Source organism: Apium graveolens, chromosome 2 (assembly GCF_009905375.1).
Source record: "Apium graveolens cultivar Ventura chromosome 2, ASM990537v1, whole genome shotgun sequence".
NCBI classification, from domain to species: domain Eukaryota; kingdom Viridiplantae; phylum Streptophyta; class Magnoliopsida; order Apiales; family Apiaceae; genus Apium; species Apium graveolens.
Window position 1 is genome coordinate 220,907,705 of NC_133648.1, and position 16,900 is coordinate 220,924,604.

Sequence of the window (16,900 nt, forward strand, 5' to 3'; positions counted from 1 at the left end):
TTTTTTATATTTTTTACTTTAGTCATTTAATGAAATTGACTGTAAAGTTATAAAAGTCAACAATAATAAGATAAACTGAGTACTATTATGTGTACTTACGGGTAAAACTATTTCAAATTTTTATTTGGACTAATATATTTGAGCTTATTCTGAACTCAGCATCAGAATGTCACTTAATTTCTAAAAAATACTCAAAATTTGACCGTTTTTCACAAATGATGTCAGAGATTTATCAAGCTAAAATGTATTTTTTTACTTTCGAATTTAGTCAACGGGCTAGAAAATGATTGAGACTAAACTGTTTCCATTGATATTTTTCGTACACTTTATTTTAAATTATTAGGGGGCTATATACTTTATTTCTAACAAAATCGGCACAAACTAAATTTTTTTAAATTATACGCTATGTATTCTAAAACATTATTAGATAATGACCCGTGATAGCCCAACACGGGGCTATTTGTTCAAGAGACATTTTATTCCATATAAATATTAAGATAATTTATTCAGTTTAAAATGTCTAAATTTTCATTAGACTTACATTTTTTTAAAAAAAAAATTATTTAAATGGATTCGAACTTGAATCTATACACTAGATTGCACATCTCCTACCACTAGACCAAACACTCACATGTGTTTTTAATCATGCAAATTATATGTGTGTATGAGTGTCGCATGAATTAAAATATAATGACAAATTTATCATTGTGCTTACTTTTATAAAATATAATTAATATTTAGGGTTTTCAAAATTGAGTACATATACTAATTTAGACATTTTCTTACCAATTGAAAATCACTCATTTGTGTTTTATATCACAAATTATAATAGTGTGCATATCGCATGAATGGAAAAATTTTTGATAGTTTAATTATTGTGTTTCTATTAACATATTTTAATATTGATCAAATTTGTATACTTATTGATTCAGATTGTTATATATTATGTATCATATAAGGTCTCTTTATACAATTCTAAATTATTTAATTTAGTGTAAAAATAAAATAATAGTAAAAATTTACTATACATAAATAATTGCACTGAAAATTACGTTACTTGTGTTTTCAATCATAGACATGATATGTATGTGTATGTGTGTCGCGTGAATGAAATAATATTTGGTATTATTGTTATGATTTATTAACAATTTTTTATCATAATTTTAGTTTTACATATCTTAATTCGGATTATAGTATATTATTTCACATTATAGTATGAATAAATTATACATAATATATAGATGGACTATATTTCAAAGTAGTGTTAAATAATAATAATAAACTACTACATATGAAAATCAGATCACGCGCCCATCTAATCTTATATTTCCATTCATACACGTGATACGTGTGTGCGCGTGTCGCGTATTATAGAAATATTTGGTATTTTAATTATTATAACTTATCAAAAATATTTAAACACAGTATTTTTTTATATTTATTTATTCAAATTATATTATATTACTTTATGATTTAAAATAAAATAAGTAAGTTAGATTAGAGTATAAAGTAGCGCATACCTTTAGTGAATTGCAAACAACATTCCCACATATGTTGAATCGATGAAGAACATCAGGGACACATCAACACAATTATAAAGAAGGAAATTTGACATATAGACCATCATGTACCAATATACATTTCAAAGCAAAATCACATCATGTACCAATAAATATTTCACACAAGAACTGTTATGTATAGATGAAACTATGAAAGCTGGAAAAAAACTCTACTTTTATGAATTGGGTACATAAAGAAATTTTTTGTCCACAGTTTTGTTATCTACGTGACTCTTTGCAAATATGGACCAAAAATACAAGTAAGTCGGTTTATAAACATTGTGCACAATCTTGTAAACTATTAAGTATCTACACTACTCATTCCGCAAAACAAAAATATTTCAATTATATATGGATAGTTTTCATTTATAACTAGGTAATTATATAGTTAAAATACAACATATTCACCACCAAATAATGAATATCGCACACACCACATAATCTCGAAAATTTAAAATTTATACTAGAACATGACCCGTGCCTCGCACGGATTTTCATGCTAGTTTATAAATAACATGCGAAATATATGGATGATTTTTGCTAAGACTTATTAGTAGAGTTTTGGTTATGATGGGAGTGTGCAAGTGTTGGCAGTTATGTACAATATGTAATTTTACCTTTAATTAAACGGAATTAACGTATTTCTAAATTAATAATATATATATATTTTTTATTTTTTTGGAAAGTGTTAATAATCTTTTTTGGAAGATGTTAACCAACCAATCAAATTATCCTATGTTTTGCTTATAATAATATAGTATAGATGTCTTATGTAAAGTAAATATAAGAAATATAGTAAAGACCGAAGAGGTTGATAATAGTAACTTATTTGAATTATTATATATTAATTCATAACATTAATTAATAACATGCGAAATATATGGATGGTTTTTGCTAAGACTTATTAGTAGAGTTTTAGTTATGATGGGAGTGTGCAAGTGTTGATAGTTATGTACGATATGTAATTTTACCTTTAATTAAACGGAATTAACGTGTTTCTAAATTAATTATATATATTTTTTTTTATTTTTTTGGAAATTATTAATAATCATTTTTGGAAGGTGTTAACCAACGAACCAAATTATTCTATGTTTTGCTTATAATAATACTAGCCTATACCCGTGCCTATAACCCGTGCGATGCACGAACTGATTATAATATTTTTATTTTATTATTTTGTTATTTCGTAAAACTTAATTATAAAAATAATGGTTATATATTATCGAAATTAATAAAATTAAAATATTTACGTATTATTTTTTATGTATTATATATTATTGAAGGATTCAAAATTTCAATAGTTAAAATTTTAAAAAGTCTTTTCTTCTTCTGCAATCTATTTGGAAGTGTTTGATTTACTACTAAGAAAGAAGTTGAGTCAGTTTGTAGCTATGTGAGATACATGATTTATTTATTTTGATTAAATAATATTTTGTTTAAATATTTTTTGAAAAGTGTTAACATATTTTTTAGGCAGGTGGTAACCAACCGACCAAACGAAACCATGTTTCGCTTATAATAGTATAGTATAGATAGTATAGATATAGATAGATAGTGAGATAGATAAGCATTGAGTATATTTTTTTTTTACGGTGAGAGTAGGGAAAATTCTAGCAATGCTCGCTAAGCTAAGAAGAGTAATATATTACGATAAGGTGGACAGTTTTTGCTGTTATGCACTCAATTTCCTGCCTTGTCTTGGCCTCTACGACTCTCATCCATTACTATTTACTTCTCCACAAGTCTTGCAAACCAAGCACACCCTTTTTTCCTCTTTTTACAGACACACCAAGTACTCTTACTTCGTGGAAATACAAGCTTTACCAACACTTTCTTAGGACCTTCCAACCATATTTATACGTATTTCCAAAACTCCAACCTTAACTAAATCTTAAATGAAACAAAACATGATTTGATTGGATTAACCAGGTTTCCCAACCAATATTTTACATATACTCCCTCTGTCCCTAAAAACTTTTCTCATTTGTGTTAGACATGTTTGTCAATACACATTTTTAATTGTTAATATCTTTAATTTCGTAATAGTATTAAATATAAAAATTTTACTGTATTAAAGTATTCATAAATACAAATCCAACGAGATCACTCATGACTATATTTGCTTTTATAGATTAGATGTAAATTAGTAGTAATAGTCAATCGCTTACCGTAAAGAATGTAAAAAGTCAAAATAGGAAACGTATTAAGGGACGGAGGGAGTAATATTCAAGAAACATAGGAAAAAAACCCCATTTCAAAGGTTGTTAGCCTACATGGTTGATAAAATTAATTGATGAAGTATACTTGTTATTATGTGTTATTACCAAAGTCTAGAGGTTGATTAATGAGCTAATGCTTGCAGAGATTAGGCATTTTGGTCTTTTCATATTTGCTCAAGATTTGTTGTAAAGGCACTAGTTTAGTACCTGGCTAGTATAAAGCCATATAAACAACTCTTGCAGCATTGTTTAAGGATCTATAACAGGGAAAAGAGAATAATCATTGCAAAGTTTAAAGCCAAAGAAGAGAAAAGATAAAGAGATCATTCAAGAGAGCGGATCAAGGGTTGATCAATGGCGACCACGAAACCAGTGTTGGAGCAACAAAATTCCCAGATGGTACGATTGATCGGTTACAATAGTAGTCCTATGGCCGAAGACAACAAGGAAGACATGTCAGCCTTGTCTGCATTTCGGACTATGGAAGAAGAAATCAAGAAAAAGAAGATGGAGGTCAGTAAGAAGGTACAAGCACAATTGGGACGAGTTGAGGAAGAAACCAAGCGATTGGCTGAAATTCGCCAAGTAAGTTGAAGGATATGACAGTTCTTTAATACTATATGAAATTTACATGCACATTTTCTTTCAAGCAACAATACGTGACATTCCGACATGGACAAAATTCAAATAACAGTTTTATTACAATATCTTTAGTTACAACAAATTTACTTAAGATGTGATCTTAATACTACATTAGACGTAATGCGATGTTAATCACGACAGAGTATTATGGCTGTCATCATACGGCAAAACATGGGATCCAACCGTTAAGTTGTGAGCTCTCATATAACCTTCGGGTATATTATGAGAATAGCTTATTATGTGCGTACAATTATACCTATGCTTTATGCTGTTGAGGTTTGGAATTTCTACTGGTCCTCTGAAACTAAGTTATCAACTCTCACGTAGCCCGTGATTTTGAAGAACAATAGGAAATGACCTCATATGTGTATCATACTATGTCTTAATAATAATAATCAAGTATGCAGGAGCTTGAAGGTCTTGCGGATCCAAGGAGAAAGGAAGTTGCATTTTTACGTAAAAGGATTGATGTGGTTAACAGAGAATTAAGGCCACTAGGACAAAGCTGCCTGAAAAAGGTCAAATACCATCTCTATTAATCAAGTCCAATGCATTCTTTGGATTAAGATCTTCATGTTTAACTCTCAAAGCCTTATCATAGAATTGTACTTGCCTGAATCAGTCGAAAATGCTTTTTACATTACAGGAAAAAGAATACAAAGAAGCACTTGAGGCATTTACAGAAAAGAACAAGGAAAAAGCTCAACTAGTAACCAAACTAATGGAGGTGATCTTCATGCTTCTTGTGCCTTTAAACACTAAATACAAACACAAATTAAAAGAAAAATGCTTGTGTGATTATGACGTCGAGTTTAAGAGTGTCTTCGGCTAAACCTTATATTTGTCTATAAATCGCACAAATTGCTAAAACATGTTGAAACTTGCAAATATTAGAACTTCACTTCAGAATGTCGTAAATTTGCAGCCTTCTTTTTGTTACTTATAAATATCATTATTGCTTCTGTAAAAATTTGCAGATGGTGAGTGAAAGTGAGAGGGTGAGGATGAAAAAGTTGGAGGAGTTGAGCAAAAACATAGATTCCCTCCATTGAATCTTGTCAAAGGCAGCCAGTTAACCCAGAACCTTTGGCAGTACGAAACTTTAATAGAGATGTTTGTTGGATTTAGATGCATTTATTGAATCGTTTATTTTCTTGTAAGTCCATCAGAGGTGGTGGTTCTATTTTCTGTCTTCTCGGACCACACTAATCCCATTAGAGTTTGAACCTGATTTTCTTAGGTGAAGGTTGCATTGTTTTCAAATTTTTCGTTTTACTTGTTACTGCAACAAAGTCGTCAAGTTATGTCAAGTTCGACGTTCTCAACCCAATTCTCAAATAAGGGGACCAACCCCTGTTGTGGATGATCTTCACAAAGTTGTTTATGGTATTTTGATTTGTTTTTTAGTTTTCATCTGTTACATTTTTGTAATGTTCTTTTATTTGTATATATATGTGACAAGAATAGCCTGTAAATGTACATTGATCATTATATAATTTGAGGCTTTGAGCTTTATCGGAGTTTCTCTGTGTAAAACAATAACATATTATTATTGAAATTTATTAGAACTGATTATGGGCCATGGCACAAAGATTTATTAGAGTGTAATAAAATCTATATGTTAAGTATAAATCTTTTGCAACGAGTACTGCTATAAAGATAGTTAAATTAACATGACATGTTTCTCTACCTGCTGTCACAAGCATATATCAACAAAGAAAACTCAAGTTTTTCTTCCACATCTTTGTGCATCAATCTCTCCTCTAACCACAGCCTGCTATCCATTCCACTTCTCGTCTTGAACATAAACACGGCGGAACCAGAGCCCGGTTTGAAGAACCAATCATGAACATCCCAAAAAAGATCAACCATCATACCATCTATAAAAATGGACTGATTACCCCTAAAATTCAAGTGCAGTCTTTTTACCCTCATGACCATTTTCTTGTCTATACAAACAGATAGCACTGGCTACTTCAGGCCTTCATGATCGCCATTACACCGGATTGCAATGTCGTGGGAGATCCCACTTTCGCAGAATTTAGCCTTGGTCGAATAATGTGTATTGCCAGAGTAATGTTCTTTTCTAGAAACTAATGTGAATTTAGCCAAATGCGTGCCATTCTTGATTTTCCTGGCTGCTATTTCTTGTGCCATGTCTCCGAGGATAAGGCCAAGTTCTGAATCAACCATGATCAATATGTAATATCCTTGGAAAGGCTCTGGACCGGTTTTATATTGCGCTGTAGATAAATCCCAGATGATTTCACACTTGGAGTTGTTTAATTCTATAAATTTATTGCCTTCCTTCCTCCCAAATAAGCGCGAATTCGGATTGAGTTTAAATGTTGGGGAAGAGTCATCACCAAAACTAATGTTTAAGCCCTGTGAGATGTTGGTTTTGCACCAAGTGACTGTGATCCAAAGAGGGTTGTGATTGGAAAGTATAGTTTTGTATAGACAAGTGACTGCAATTTGAACTGACGGGATCAAAGTTGGAGAGATACATGAATGGATAGTAAATGCAGAACAAGATTCATCAGAGACCACTTCTGTTGCATATTCACTAAAACATGATGCAATATCCCTCAGTTCTTTTGAATTCTAATGGCTTCTTGAAAGTGCGATATGTATCAATTCTTGGAAAAATTGTAGAAAAAGAATGAAAGAGATATCTAATAGTAAGAAGCAAACTTGCAAGAATAGGAAATCAAGGTAGCATTTCAAGATTTATTTGTTTTATCTCTTGACAGTTCATATGAGATATTAAAATACTACTCCAAGGTAAGGTTGTATATAATGGCATATTTAGACAAGTTTTTTGAGTGTATGAATAGTGTTAGGTACTTTGCCATAATATATTGGAAAATGCTTGGTATATGAAATTGTGTACAAAATTTTGTACATAATGATATACGATGGGTTTTAATTAAAATGTACTCCCTATATTTATATTAACAAACCCAATTAAAACATCACATACCAATTACTCCCTTCGTCCCATTTTCTTCTTCCTCTTTTGATTTTCGGTACTGTTCATGGTAAATGATTGACTACTAATTTACGTCTAATCTATAATATCAAACATAGTCATGAGTGATCTCGTTGGATTCGTATTTATCAGTAATTTAATATAGTGAAATTTTTATATTTAATACTAATACGAATTTAAAGATATTAACAATCAAAAGTATGCATTGACAAACGTGTGCAACACAAATAGAAAACGTTTTTAGGGATGGAGGGAGTATCACGTAATCCTGTATAAATTTTTATACAAAATTCTGTAATAACAACAGTTACAACAAGCTCGAGAGAAATATACTTTGAGACCCCACGAAGACCAAACGAAGACCAAGTGATATAATTTGGTATCAAAAACTCTCAAGCTAAAATAAAATTTGAGTGTCAAATATATTTTGGAATCAAATATTTTGTAATTTATCTAAATTTTATCACTTTTTCCTAAATTTTATTTTAAATCACACTAATATGCATCTTATTCGTAGTTATTTAATGATGTATTTAGATGCATAAAATCATTCTTAATTTCAAATTTAGAACTACGGGGCATATACATTTAAATACAAGTATTGAACATGAAATTTTTGATATTTGGTTTCAAATTATAAAAATGTCATCAAAAATAGCATTGCATTTTTAAGAAAAAATTATAAGGGGTCGTTTGGTTCGCTAAATTCCGGAATCAGGTATGAGTTTCAGTCATTTCAAACTTATACCTGATATTTGGTTCAGTAAAAAAAATTAATACCCATTCCTCAATTCCCCAAGGTATGGATTTTTTATACCGAGATGGGAGGTGGGTATAAGAGAGCGGTATGAGAATCAACTTTATAACTACTATTTTAATTTCTGTCGAAGCATTTAAATGTAATTATTTAATACCAAAATAAATATATGAACAACAAAATATTAAAATATAATATTTAATTAAATTAAAATTATTGACTTAAAATATTTTAAATTAAAAATGTTCATTCCAGTATTCAACCAAACACATGACATAAGATATGATACCTCAGACTCATACCAGCTTAACCCGATTCCTAATTCTAACCCGATATCACATCTTGAACAAACGATCCCTAAGTTATTATTTTTTTAAAATTTAGTGTATAAATTTTAATACATATATAGGGAGACACTTTTCAGAAAATGTTACCCAGTAATAAGATATTATTTAAGGGGGGTTTAATACAATTATCTAAATAATTCGATATCAGAAAGTAAGAACAAATAGAATCAATAACAGTTTATTAATTTCTGATATAAACTGTTACAAAAGTTTCTTAAGAAATATTAATGTTCATGAGAGGTGCTATGTTACAAAATACTCGAGTAATGCACATCAATAATGGTGACTTATTCTGTGTTTATATACTACACAGCTTTTATCAATCTCTATCAATTACGAGATATGTTATAATGATAATTATCTTAATTCTATACATATCTAAATTAACAGCTTCGATTCTATAAATCAGGAACCAAAAATAAATCACTCCACAATTACTCAGACTGTGTAAATCAGCTAATCCTGATTTACCCCATAATACTGACACCAAGTCATATTCTGATGGCTTGACAAATCCTGATGCAGATCTTGAATGCATGCCGATCCTGACTGACGGTAGATCCTGATTCCCAGCAAATCCTGATTCTAACTTGGACAGTTTCTTCTAACAATCTTCCCCAATTTATGCTTTGTAGAAAATGCATAAATTCCACTGTCTGATGCCAAAAATAGGAAAACAAAATGTAAAGTAGAAAGTTGTAGAGTATACTCAGTTATTGATAACAATTTTTATGGTTCTTGATAAACCCTTGGGTATCTCTGTACAAATGCCTTGACCCTTTCATCAATCTTCTTTTCTAGCAGATGCTTTATGCTATTCTTCAATTTTTTTTTCATAATCAGGTTCCTCAGATAACTGATATATGACAGCTCTCAGATTTCCAATTGAAGTCCTTTCAATCATAAGCTCATCAAGTAATATATAACAGGTTCTCAGACCATCAGGATTTAGAGTCACCTTGGAGTAAGTACAGTTTTAAAGACAGTTATACTTCTTCTGATATTCACTTTTTGATGGCTTCTGTTCATATACATTGGAATGTAATGTCCAAAGTACTCAAAGCCTCTGTCTAAGATCCTTCTTCTGATGGCATAAAAGATTAAATCTGACCAATCCTGAGAAGCTTGATTTTCAACCATCAATAGATAATTGTTATATTTCAGCTCTTTGGTTGACATCATCATCAGCTCATCATAAGAAAGTACTTGGACTTGATCTTCTTGCAGCATTAACATTATCTTCTCTTTTGGTTCTAAGCCATTATGTTTGTCAATGATAATTTTCACAGCTTCAAGCCTGTTAAGATGATCAACTGTAATTTCTTGACCAGGTCCATCAGCTAGTGTAAAATTTACCATTCTTGAGTTCATAGATCCAGCCTCATGATGCCCAATTCCAGCTATTGTGTGTGGTCCTGACAACCTGAGAGCTTTAGCTTATCTTAACCATGAAGGTATACTTTGTCTATTTTCCACAGCAGGCTCAACTTGTCTTTCCTCCCTTATTTCCCCAGGACAAAGTTTAGGCTTCCAGCACATTTTACCTCATCAATTTTCTTCCATTTATAATCTAGCCTTTTAGGAAATTAAGTCATTTTTTTCTCTATTTTCTCAATCTCTTTAGGATTTGTAATTCTTAAACTCTCCCTTCCAGACCTCCAAAGTATATTGTTGAATTCAGTATTTGCCTTGTTCAATGTATATCTGATTCTGGCTTCCTGACTTCTTTGTTCTTCATCAACTTCAGCATTGTGAGAATCAACAAAGGCAGATAAGATTTAAATATTCAGTTGATCCAGAAAAGCTTTTTCTCCATCTTTAGCAACATCAGGATTTGACCTTGTGTTAGGATCAGGAACTGAACTGTCAGGATTAATAGTGTCAGGATTTCCTGTGTCAGGATTTGACTTCTCAGTATTTGTGTTGTCATGAGCTGCTTCAATTTGTAGCTCCTTCTGAATCTTCACTTTCCACATCAATGTCAAGATTTATCAGTCTTATTACATTTCTTCTAGGTTTAGGATTAAGAAATTGGGGATCAATAAGATTTTTTGGAACCTGAGACTGAGATGTCTCAGGAATTTCTTCAATCGTGACTCCACAAGACATTTTCCTTCTTTGAGAGGGAATAATGGATTGACTTGACTGTTGAGTCCTTCCTCTACCACCTCTCCTACCACTTCTAGGTCCTCTAGTCCTTCCTCTTCCTCTATATGAACCTGCAGTTTCAGCCTGCAATTGACCTAGAATTTCTTCCTATTGTTTTAACATTTTTTCTTGTGACATGTCAGAAAATTCTTCAGCCAAATGAGTGAGAACTATTCTGTCAAACAACTCCTCAACTCTTTTATCTTTGTGATAGAGAGTGACAATCTCACCAGCCTTTGTCTTGTAAGTCCTGTAGAACTTTTGAGCATGATCAGGATTGTCATAATCACTTCATCTGCATCAGGAATTGCAGATACGGTTTATTTTTCCATCAGTATATGAGAGTGAGTCACTGTCTTAGTTCTTACAGTCCTCCTACCATCTTTGGAGACATGAGTTGACTATGTGGTTTGAGTTTAGTTTAAATTCCAGTCCTAAATTGTACCACCACAGCATCAGAGGTCCCTGTGCTTTGGTTTCCACCATCATCATCAAGATTGGCATCATCCTTCCTCAATACTGATTCAGGTTTATATTTTGTCTGAGCTACTATCTCCTCCTTCTTGGTATCAAGACCCTGTAACAAGGAGAAAATAACATCCATATTTTGATTTGTAGCTTTTTGGTTGGCCTCAATAACACTTAGTCTTTTATTCATCAGCTCCTGATTAGATTCCACATTCATCATCCTCTTGACTAAGCCAATGTGCTTGTTGCTACCCTTGATGGTCACATAAAGATCAGCAACTTACTCTTTCAAATCAGTACTTGAATCTTTGAGTGAGGAGAGAGAAGAATGCATCCCTTTAACCAACACAACAATAGCCTTCATAGCATTTTTGAGCTCAGGATTCGCAATAGAGTTAACAATATGATCCACTAGATTCTAAGCTGTATCATAAGAGATTCTTTCAGTTGCAATCCTCCAGGAATGATTCCATTCATGAGACCTATGATCATTTAGAGCAACATCTCTAGATGACGACCCAAAATTGGAATGTTTAGAAGCTTCTAGTGCAGCTTTAAGCTAAGCTTCATCGGGATCATCACCATCAGAATCAAAATCACTACTAAACAATTCAGGAACATCAGGAATGTCAGAAACTTGATCTTCAATTTTGCCTTTGAATTTTAGATCAGGAAGACCAATACCCTGTGATGAACCTTGAACAAGAAAATAAGTAACACCTAAGTCTCTCTATTCTTTTAAAGTGATCTCATCACTTCTCATACATATATTACTTTTAAGAGTAATATTTTTCTCACTTTTGCCACTCAATTCTACCTATTCTTTTTCCAGTATAGGAGCCTGCCTCTCAGAAAATTTCAATTTTTTCTAAATTTTTTCTATCAGTCTCACTAGAAAGACTCAGTTTACTCACAAAAGAAGAAATAAGACTGAGATAAGAAGAGTGGCATGTAGTCATATAAATAGGGGTATCCTCATACAAAGGTCTATTTATAATCATACTAACAGATAAAATAGATGAATGAGTAGAAGTTGTAACTTCGGTGCTTGGACCCATTGGTAGAACAGATAGATGAGTCAACAAGATAGCTCCAGTGTTTTTCTGAATATCAACCAAGTCAACATCAGGATCAGGATTTGATGCGTCAGGATTGGCTACATCAGGATCAGGATAACCAGCGTCAGGATTTGACTGAGAGTCAGGAATTGCAGCTTTGTTTGCATCGGTACTTTGAACTAATGGTTCTTATGTGACTAGAGGCTTTGAAGCTTCTTCAACCCTTTGATTTGAAGGTTCTTGTGTGCTTCCCTCAAATATTGGATCATTAATAACTAAATCTATCTAGGCCAAGTGCTCCTGATGAGCTTCCTTTTGTTGAACATGGTCTTGTATATCATCTTCCACAGAATCAGGACCACCTTGAGCAATGTCAGGTTTTGTCCTTGGAATTGATTTGTCTGCACTTTCACTTTGATACAGTGGTTCTTGTGGGACATGAGCCTTAACAGTTGCACCCTCACTTTGAGAGAGTGGTTCTTGTGTGATGTGCTCTTTCTGTGGAGTCTGCAGTTTTGACTTCTTTTTCATGAAGACAACCTTAACTTTAGCCTTTCTCTTGCCATGAATATCAAGAACAACATCGTTTGCTACCTTCCTCATCCTTTCATCTGATACTTCAGTAAATTTGGATGGAGGTGAGTCAAAATTTGATGTGTTGTCAGGAACTGATATCACTATATCAGGAAAAAATGATTTCACTTTGTCAAGATATAAACTTGATTGATCAGGATTTGCATGTAGCTGAGTTTGCATCATGATTTTTTTTTCTTAGCTTGAAGCTTGTCAGCTAGTTTCACCAATTTTCTTTTTTTCTTTGGAACAGCTTCCCCAACTTCAGCATGTTCCTGTTCTTTTATACTAGTAGCCTCCACTGGTTTTACATTTAATTTAAAAACAATAAAAGTTTCATCACTGTCAGTATCTGATTCTTCAATTACAGCACTCATTCCTTCTCTTATTTTCTTCTTCTTTTCTGCAAGTGCCTGTCTAACCTTAAGCCTGATGGTGTGTTTTTCTTAGGGCCAAACACTCTCCTTTCTCCACCTTGTACCTCCTTTTCAGTTGGTGTAGGTGAGACAAACCTTGAACTTGATTTTCCTCCTGACACATTAGTTCCATCTATTTGTGTATATTTTACAATTGATTCCTTTTGGGAATAATCATAGGTGGCCGTGTGTTTGGTAGAGAGTTTAGAAACAAGGATACTTGGGGTCAGGAACAGAGTGTGATGTGCCATGTCCCATAATATCAAGATTTAACACAAAATATCTATGTGGCATTACCCATTACAGGAGCTGCTACATCTTCATAGGTAGAACAGTCCTGCCTGTAAATTTATCTTTTTTTGCCAAGTCATACATAGATTTTGATGTAATTTGGAAAATTAACACTAACTCATCAGCATCAAAAGAAACATCAGGCAAAAGATATGTAAAAATCAATTACAAAAACCTAGTATAGCCTATGACACCATCTTTGTCACTTAACCTAGCTATCAGAATTTGCAAAAATAGTATTGCCATAATTAAAAACATGACCATATATCAAAGAATACCCAATTTACAGAGAAACCAGAGGCAATGCATCAAAGTTGGATACGTTATTGAGAAAAACACATGATGCAATCAAAATAGAAGTTCTATTCTTTTCTCAGCTTGATCCTGAACAACTCTCTAGCCTTTGTGAACTCTGTATTGTGTCCTATATTCCTGATGAAATCAAACAGTGTGTTTGTGATGTTACAACCACAGTTTTATGACCCAAAACTGGAAGACCCAAAGCTTTTTCTACCATTTCAGCTATAATCTCATACTCTTTGTCATCATTAGTAAAGATGATGGTTCCCTTGTTGGAATCAATCCATGCAGTAGTCCAAATCTGCATAATCTGCTTATACCAAACTTTTGTAGGAGATGTTAAAGCAAAGGCAATATCACTATGTTCAAGAAAATTTTGAACCATATGAAAATCAGAGTGAATGTCAGTATGAGACAATGGTGCTTTTAAATTATTAGCAGCAAAAGTACGATAATAAAGAATGTACTTAGTAGAGACAATCTTGGAAACATAATCTGTATTTTCCATTTTTGAGATTTAGGGTTTTACAGAGAAAAAATAATTCGAAAAGTTTGTAGAGAGAAAGAAGAAAGTGAACAAATTGTGTGTATTGTGTATATTTTGAATATGATTAGTTTTGTGTAAAACTGATAGTAATTTAATTACACAGGAATATAACTTACACAAGGAAACAACTAATTGGATGGCATTATTAGTAGACCAGATAATATGTAAAACTAGTTAATAGTGCACTACTTTAAGGAACAGTTGTGTGTTACTGTGCCTATAAACTAGTAATTACCTTAACACATTATTTTCAGTTACAAACGACTCTCAAATTAATCACAAAAATTACTCTCAAATATACTGAATTAAATCAAGTATCAATTAAGAAAAATATTTGTCCAAAATCACAAAAATACGCACAGCCAGTATTTGAGCTTATCATGATTCAATTACCTCATCAGGATTTGTCTTACCTAGTCAGGATATGATTGTCCATATCAGGATTTGACTCACCTTGGCATGACATGGTGTGTCAGGATATGACCTTTCTTTGTCAGATCTGAGTGGTCGAATCAGGATTTGACTGATTACTTCTTTTCATAGCTAACCATTCAAAGTTTATGTATGAGCATTGTAAAAGTTGATTCTGGTAATGCCTTGGTGAAGATGTCAGCAATTTGTTGATCAGTTGGAAAAAAATGAAGCTCAATTTTTCCTTCCATGATATATTCCCTGATAAAGTGATATCTGATACTGATGTGTTTTGTGAGAGAGTGATGAACTTGATTTTCTATCATAGCTATGGAACTTTAACTGTCACAATAAATAGGAATTTTTGAGTAAGACAATTCATAGTCCAAAAGATGATTCGTCATCCAAAGAATCCGAGCACAGCAACTTCCTGCATCTATATACTCAGCTTCAACTGTAGAAGTACAGATAGATTTATATTTCTTGCTTTGCATGTCACAAGTCTTCCACCTAAATACTGACAACCACCTGAAGTACTTTTCCAGTCAATTTTGCAGCCTACAAAATCATCATCTGAAACGCTTACCAGACTAAAATTTGATTCTCTTGTATACCACAAACCAAGAGATTGAGTTCCCTTCAAGTATCGTAGTATTTTTTTTCATAGAAATCAAATGAGGTTCTCTAGGCTTGGCATGAAATCTTGCACACAAATAGGTTGCTTACATAATATTTGATCTACATACAGTTAGATACAGTAATGAACCAATCATACATCTATAAGCAGTGTTATCAATTTCATTACCTTGATCAGGGTCCAACTTAGTAGAAAAGGCCATTGGGGTAGCAGCTGTGGTACTTTCTTGCATGTTGAATCTATTCAAAAGACTTTTTGTGTACTTAGACTGATTTATAAAGATACCCTCATCAGTCTGTGTGACTTGTAATCCTAGAAAGTAGCTCAAAACCCCCACATGCTCATTTGATACCTTGACTTTATAAAATCTGAAAATTTATTGCATAGCTTGTTGTTAGTGGACCCAAAGATTATAGCATCAACATAAATTTTCACCAAAAGCAAGTATTTACCCTTATTAATGTAAAATAAGGTTTTATCAATTGTACCTCTCTTGAAACCACTTTCAATCAGAAATTTGGCAAGTGTTTCATACCAGGCCCTTGGTGCTTGTTTAAGTCTATACAATGCTTTATCAAGTCTGTAGACATGATTAGGAAATTTTGGATCAATGAATCCAGGTGATTGCTCAACATGCACTTCTTCTTCTAGTTTTCCATTCAAAGGCACTTTTGACATCCATTTGAAAGACCTTGAATTTCTTATGAGCAGCATAAGCTAAGAAAATTATGATATCTTCTAGTCTTGCCACATGAGCAAATATTTCATCATAATCAATGCCTTCTTATTGTGAATATACCTTTGCAACAAGTATAGCTTTGTTCCTGATAATAGTGCCATATGAATCTATCTTGTTTCTGAAAACCCATTTTGTACCAACTACTGACTTGTTCTTTGGTCTTGGTACAAGTTTCCATACTTCATTTCTCTCAAATTCATTCAACTCTTCATGCATGGCTATAATCCAATCAGCATCCTTGAGTGCATCCTCCTCTTTCTTTAGCACTTCATTAGAAAGAAAATCGTGATAAAGGCATTCATGCTCAGTTGCACTTCTTATTTGAACACCAGCATCAGGATCTCCAATAATAAGATCATGTGTATGATCTTTTATCCATTTAATTGCTTTTGGTAGTTCAGTCCCATTACCTGATGCTCCCCCTGCATTGAATGCATCACTGAAATCATTGTCATGTGAAGCTCCCCCTATTTCAGTGCTCTCAGTTCCTGACTGAGTAGAGCTTCTATTTGTGGACTATTCACAAAATTGATCTTGATGTTCAGTTAATGATCTCCTCCTGATGAACTATCATTTGTTGAATTTGTCTGACTTGAAGAATTCCTAGTTGATTCAGCATTTTCGGAATGATCGGTATCATCGACATCTGATTCACTAGAGTTATAACTGTCTGTGTGTTGATGTTGCTCCCCCTCAACATGTGCATCTTCATAACCAACTCTAGATCAGGATCAGTATCATCAGGATTTGACATATCTTCAGGATTTAACCCATCATTAGGATTTGATCCATCATC

The 16,900-nt window shown here is 32.7% G+C and overlaps 1 protein-coding gene across 1 annotated transcript; it reads left to right on the plus strand.

Annotated features, from left to right (window-relative positions):
* The first annotated feature begins 3,927 nt into the window (after nt 1-3,927).
* Nucleotides 3,928-5,940, plus strand: LOC141706170 (uncharacterized). Its single transcript, XM_074508986.1, has 4 exons — nt 3,928-4,363; nt 4,828-4,938; nt 5,067-5,147; nt 5,398-5,940. Exons 1-4 carry the CDS (start codon nt 4,133-4,135, stop codon nt 5,470-5,472), a joined length of 498 nt encoding a protein of 165 aa, XP_074365087.1. The 5' UTR covers nt 3,928-4,132; the 3' UTR covers nt 5,473-5,940.
* The last annotated feature ends 10,960 nt before the right edge of the window (nt 5,941-16,900 follow it).

Coding starts and splice junctions, on each gene's coding strand:
- LOC141706170 (XM_074508986.1), top strand. CDS start 4,133: ATGGCGACCACGAAACCAGTGTTGGAGCAACAAAATTCCCAGATGGTA. Junction 4,939..5,066: donor GACAAAGCTGCCTGAAAAAG/GTCAAATACCAT, acceptor TTTACATTACAG/GAAAAAGAATACAAAGAAGC. Junction 5,148..5,397: donor TAGTAACCAAACTAATGGAG/GTGATCTTCATG, acceptor AAAAATTTGCAG/ATGGTGAGTGAAAGTGAGAG.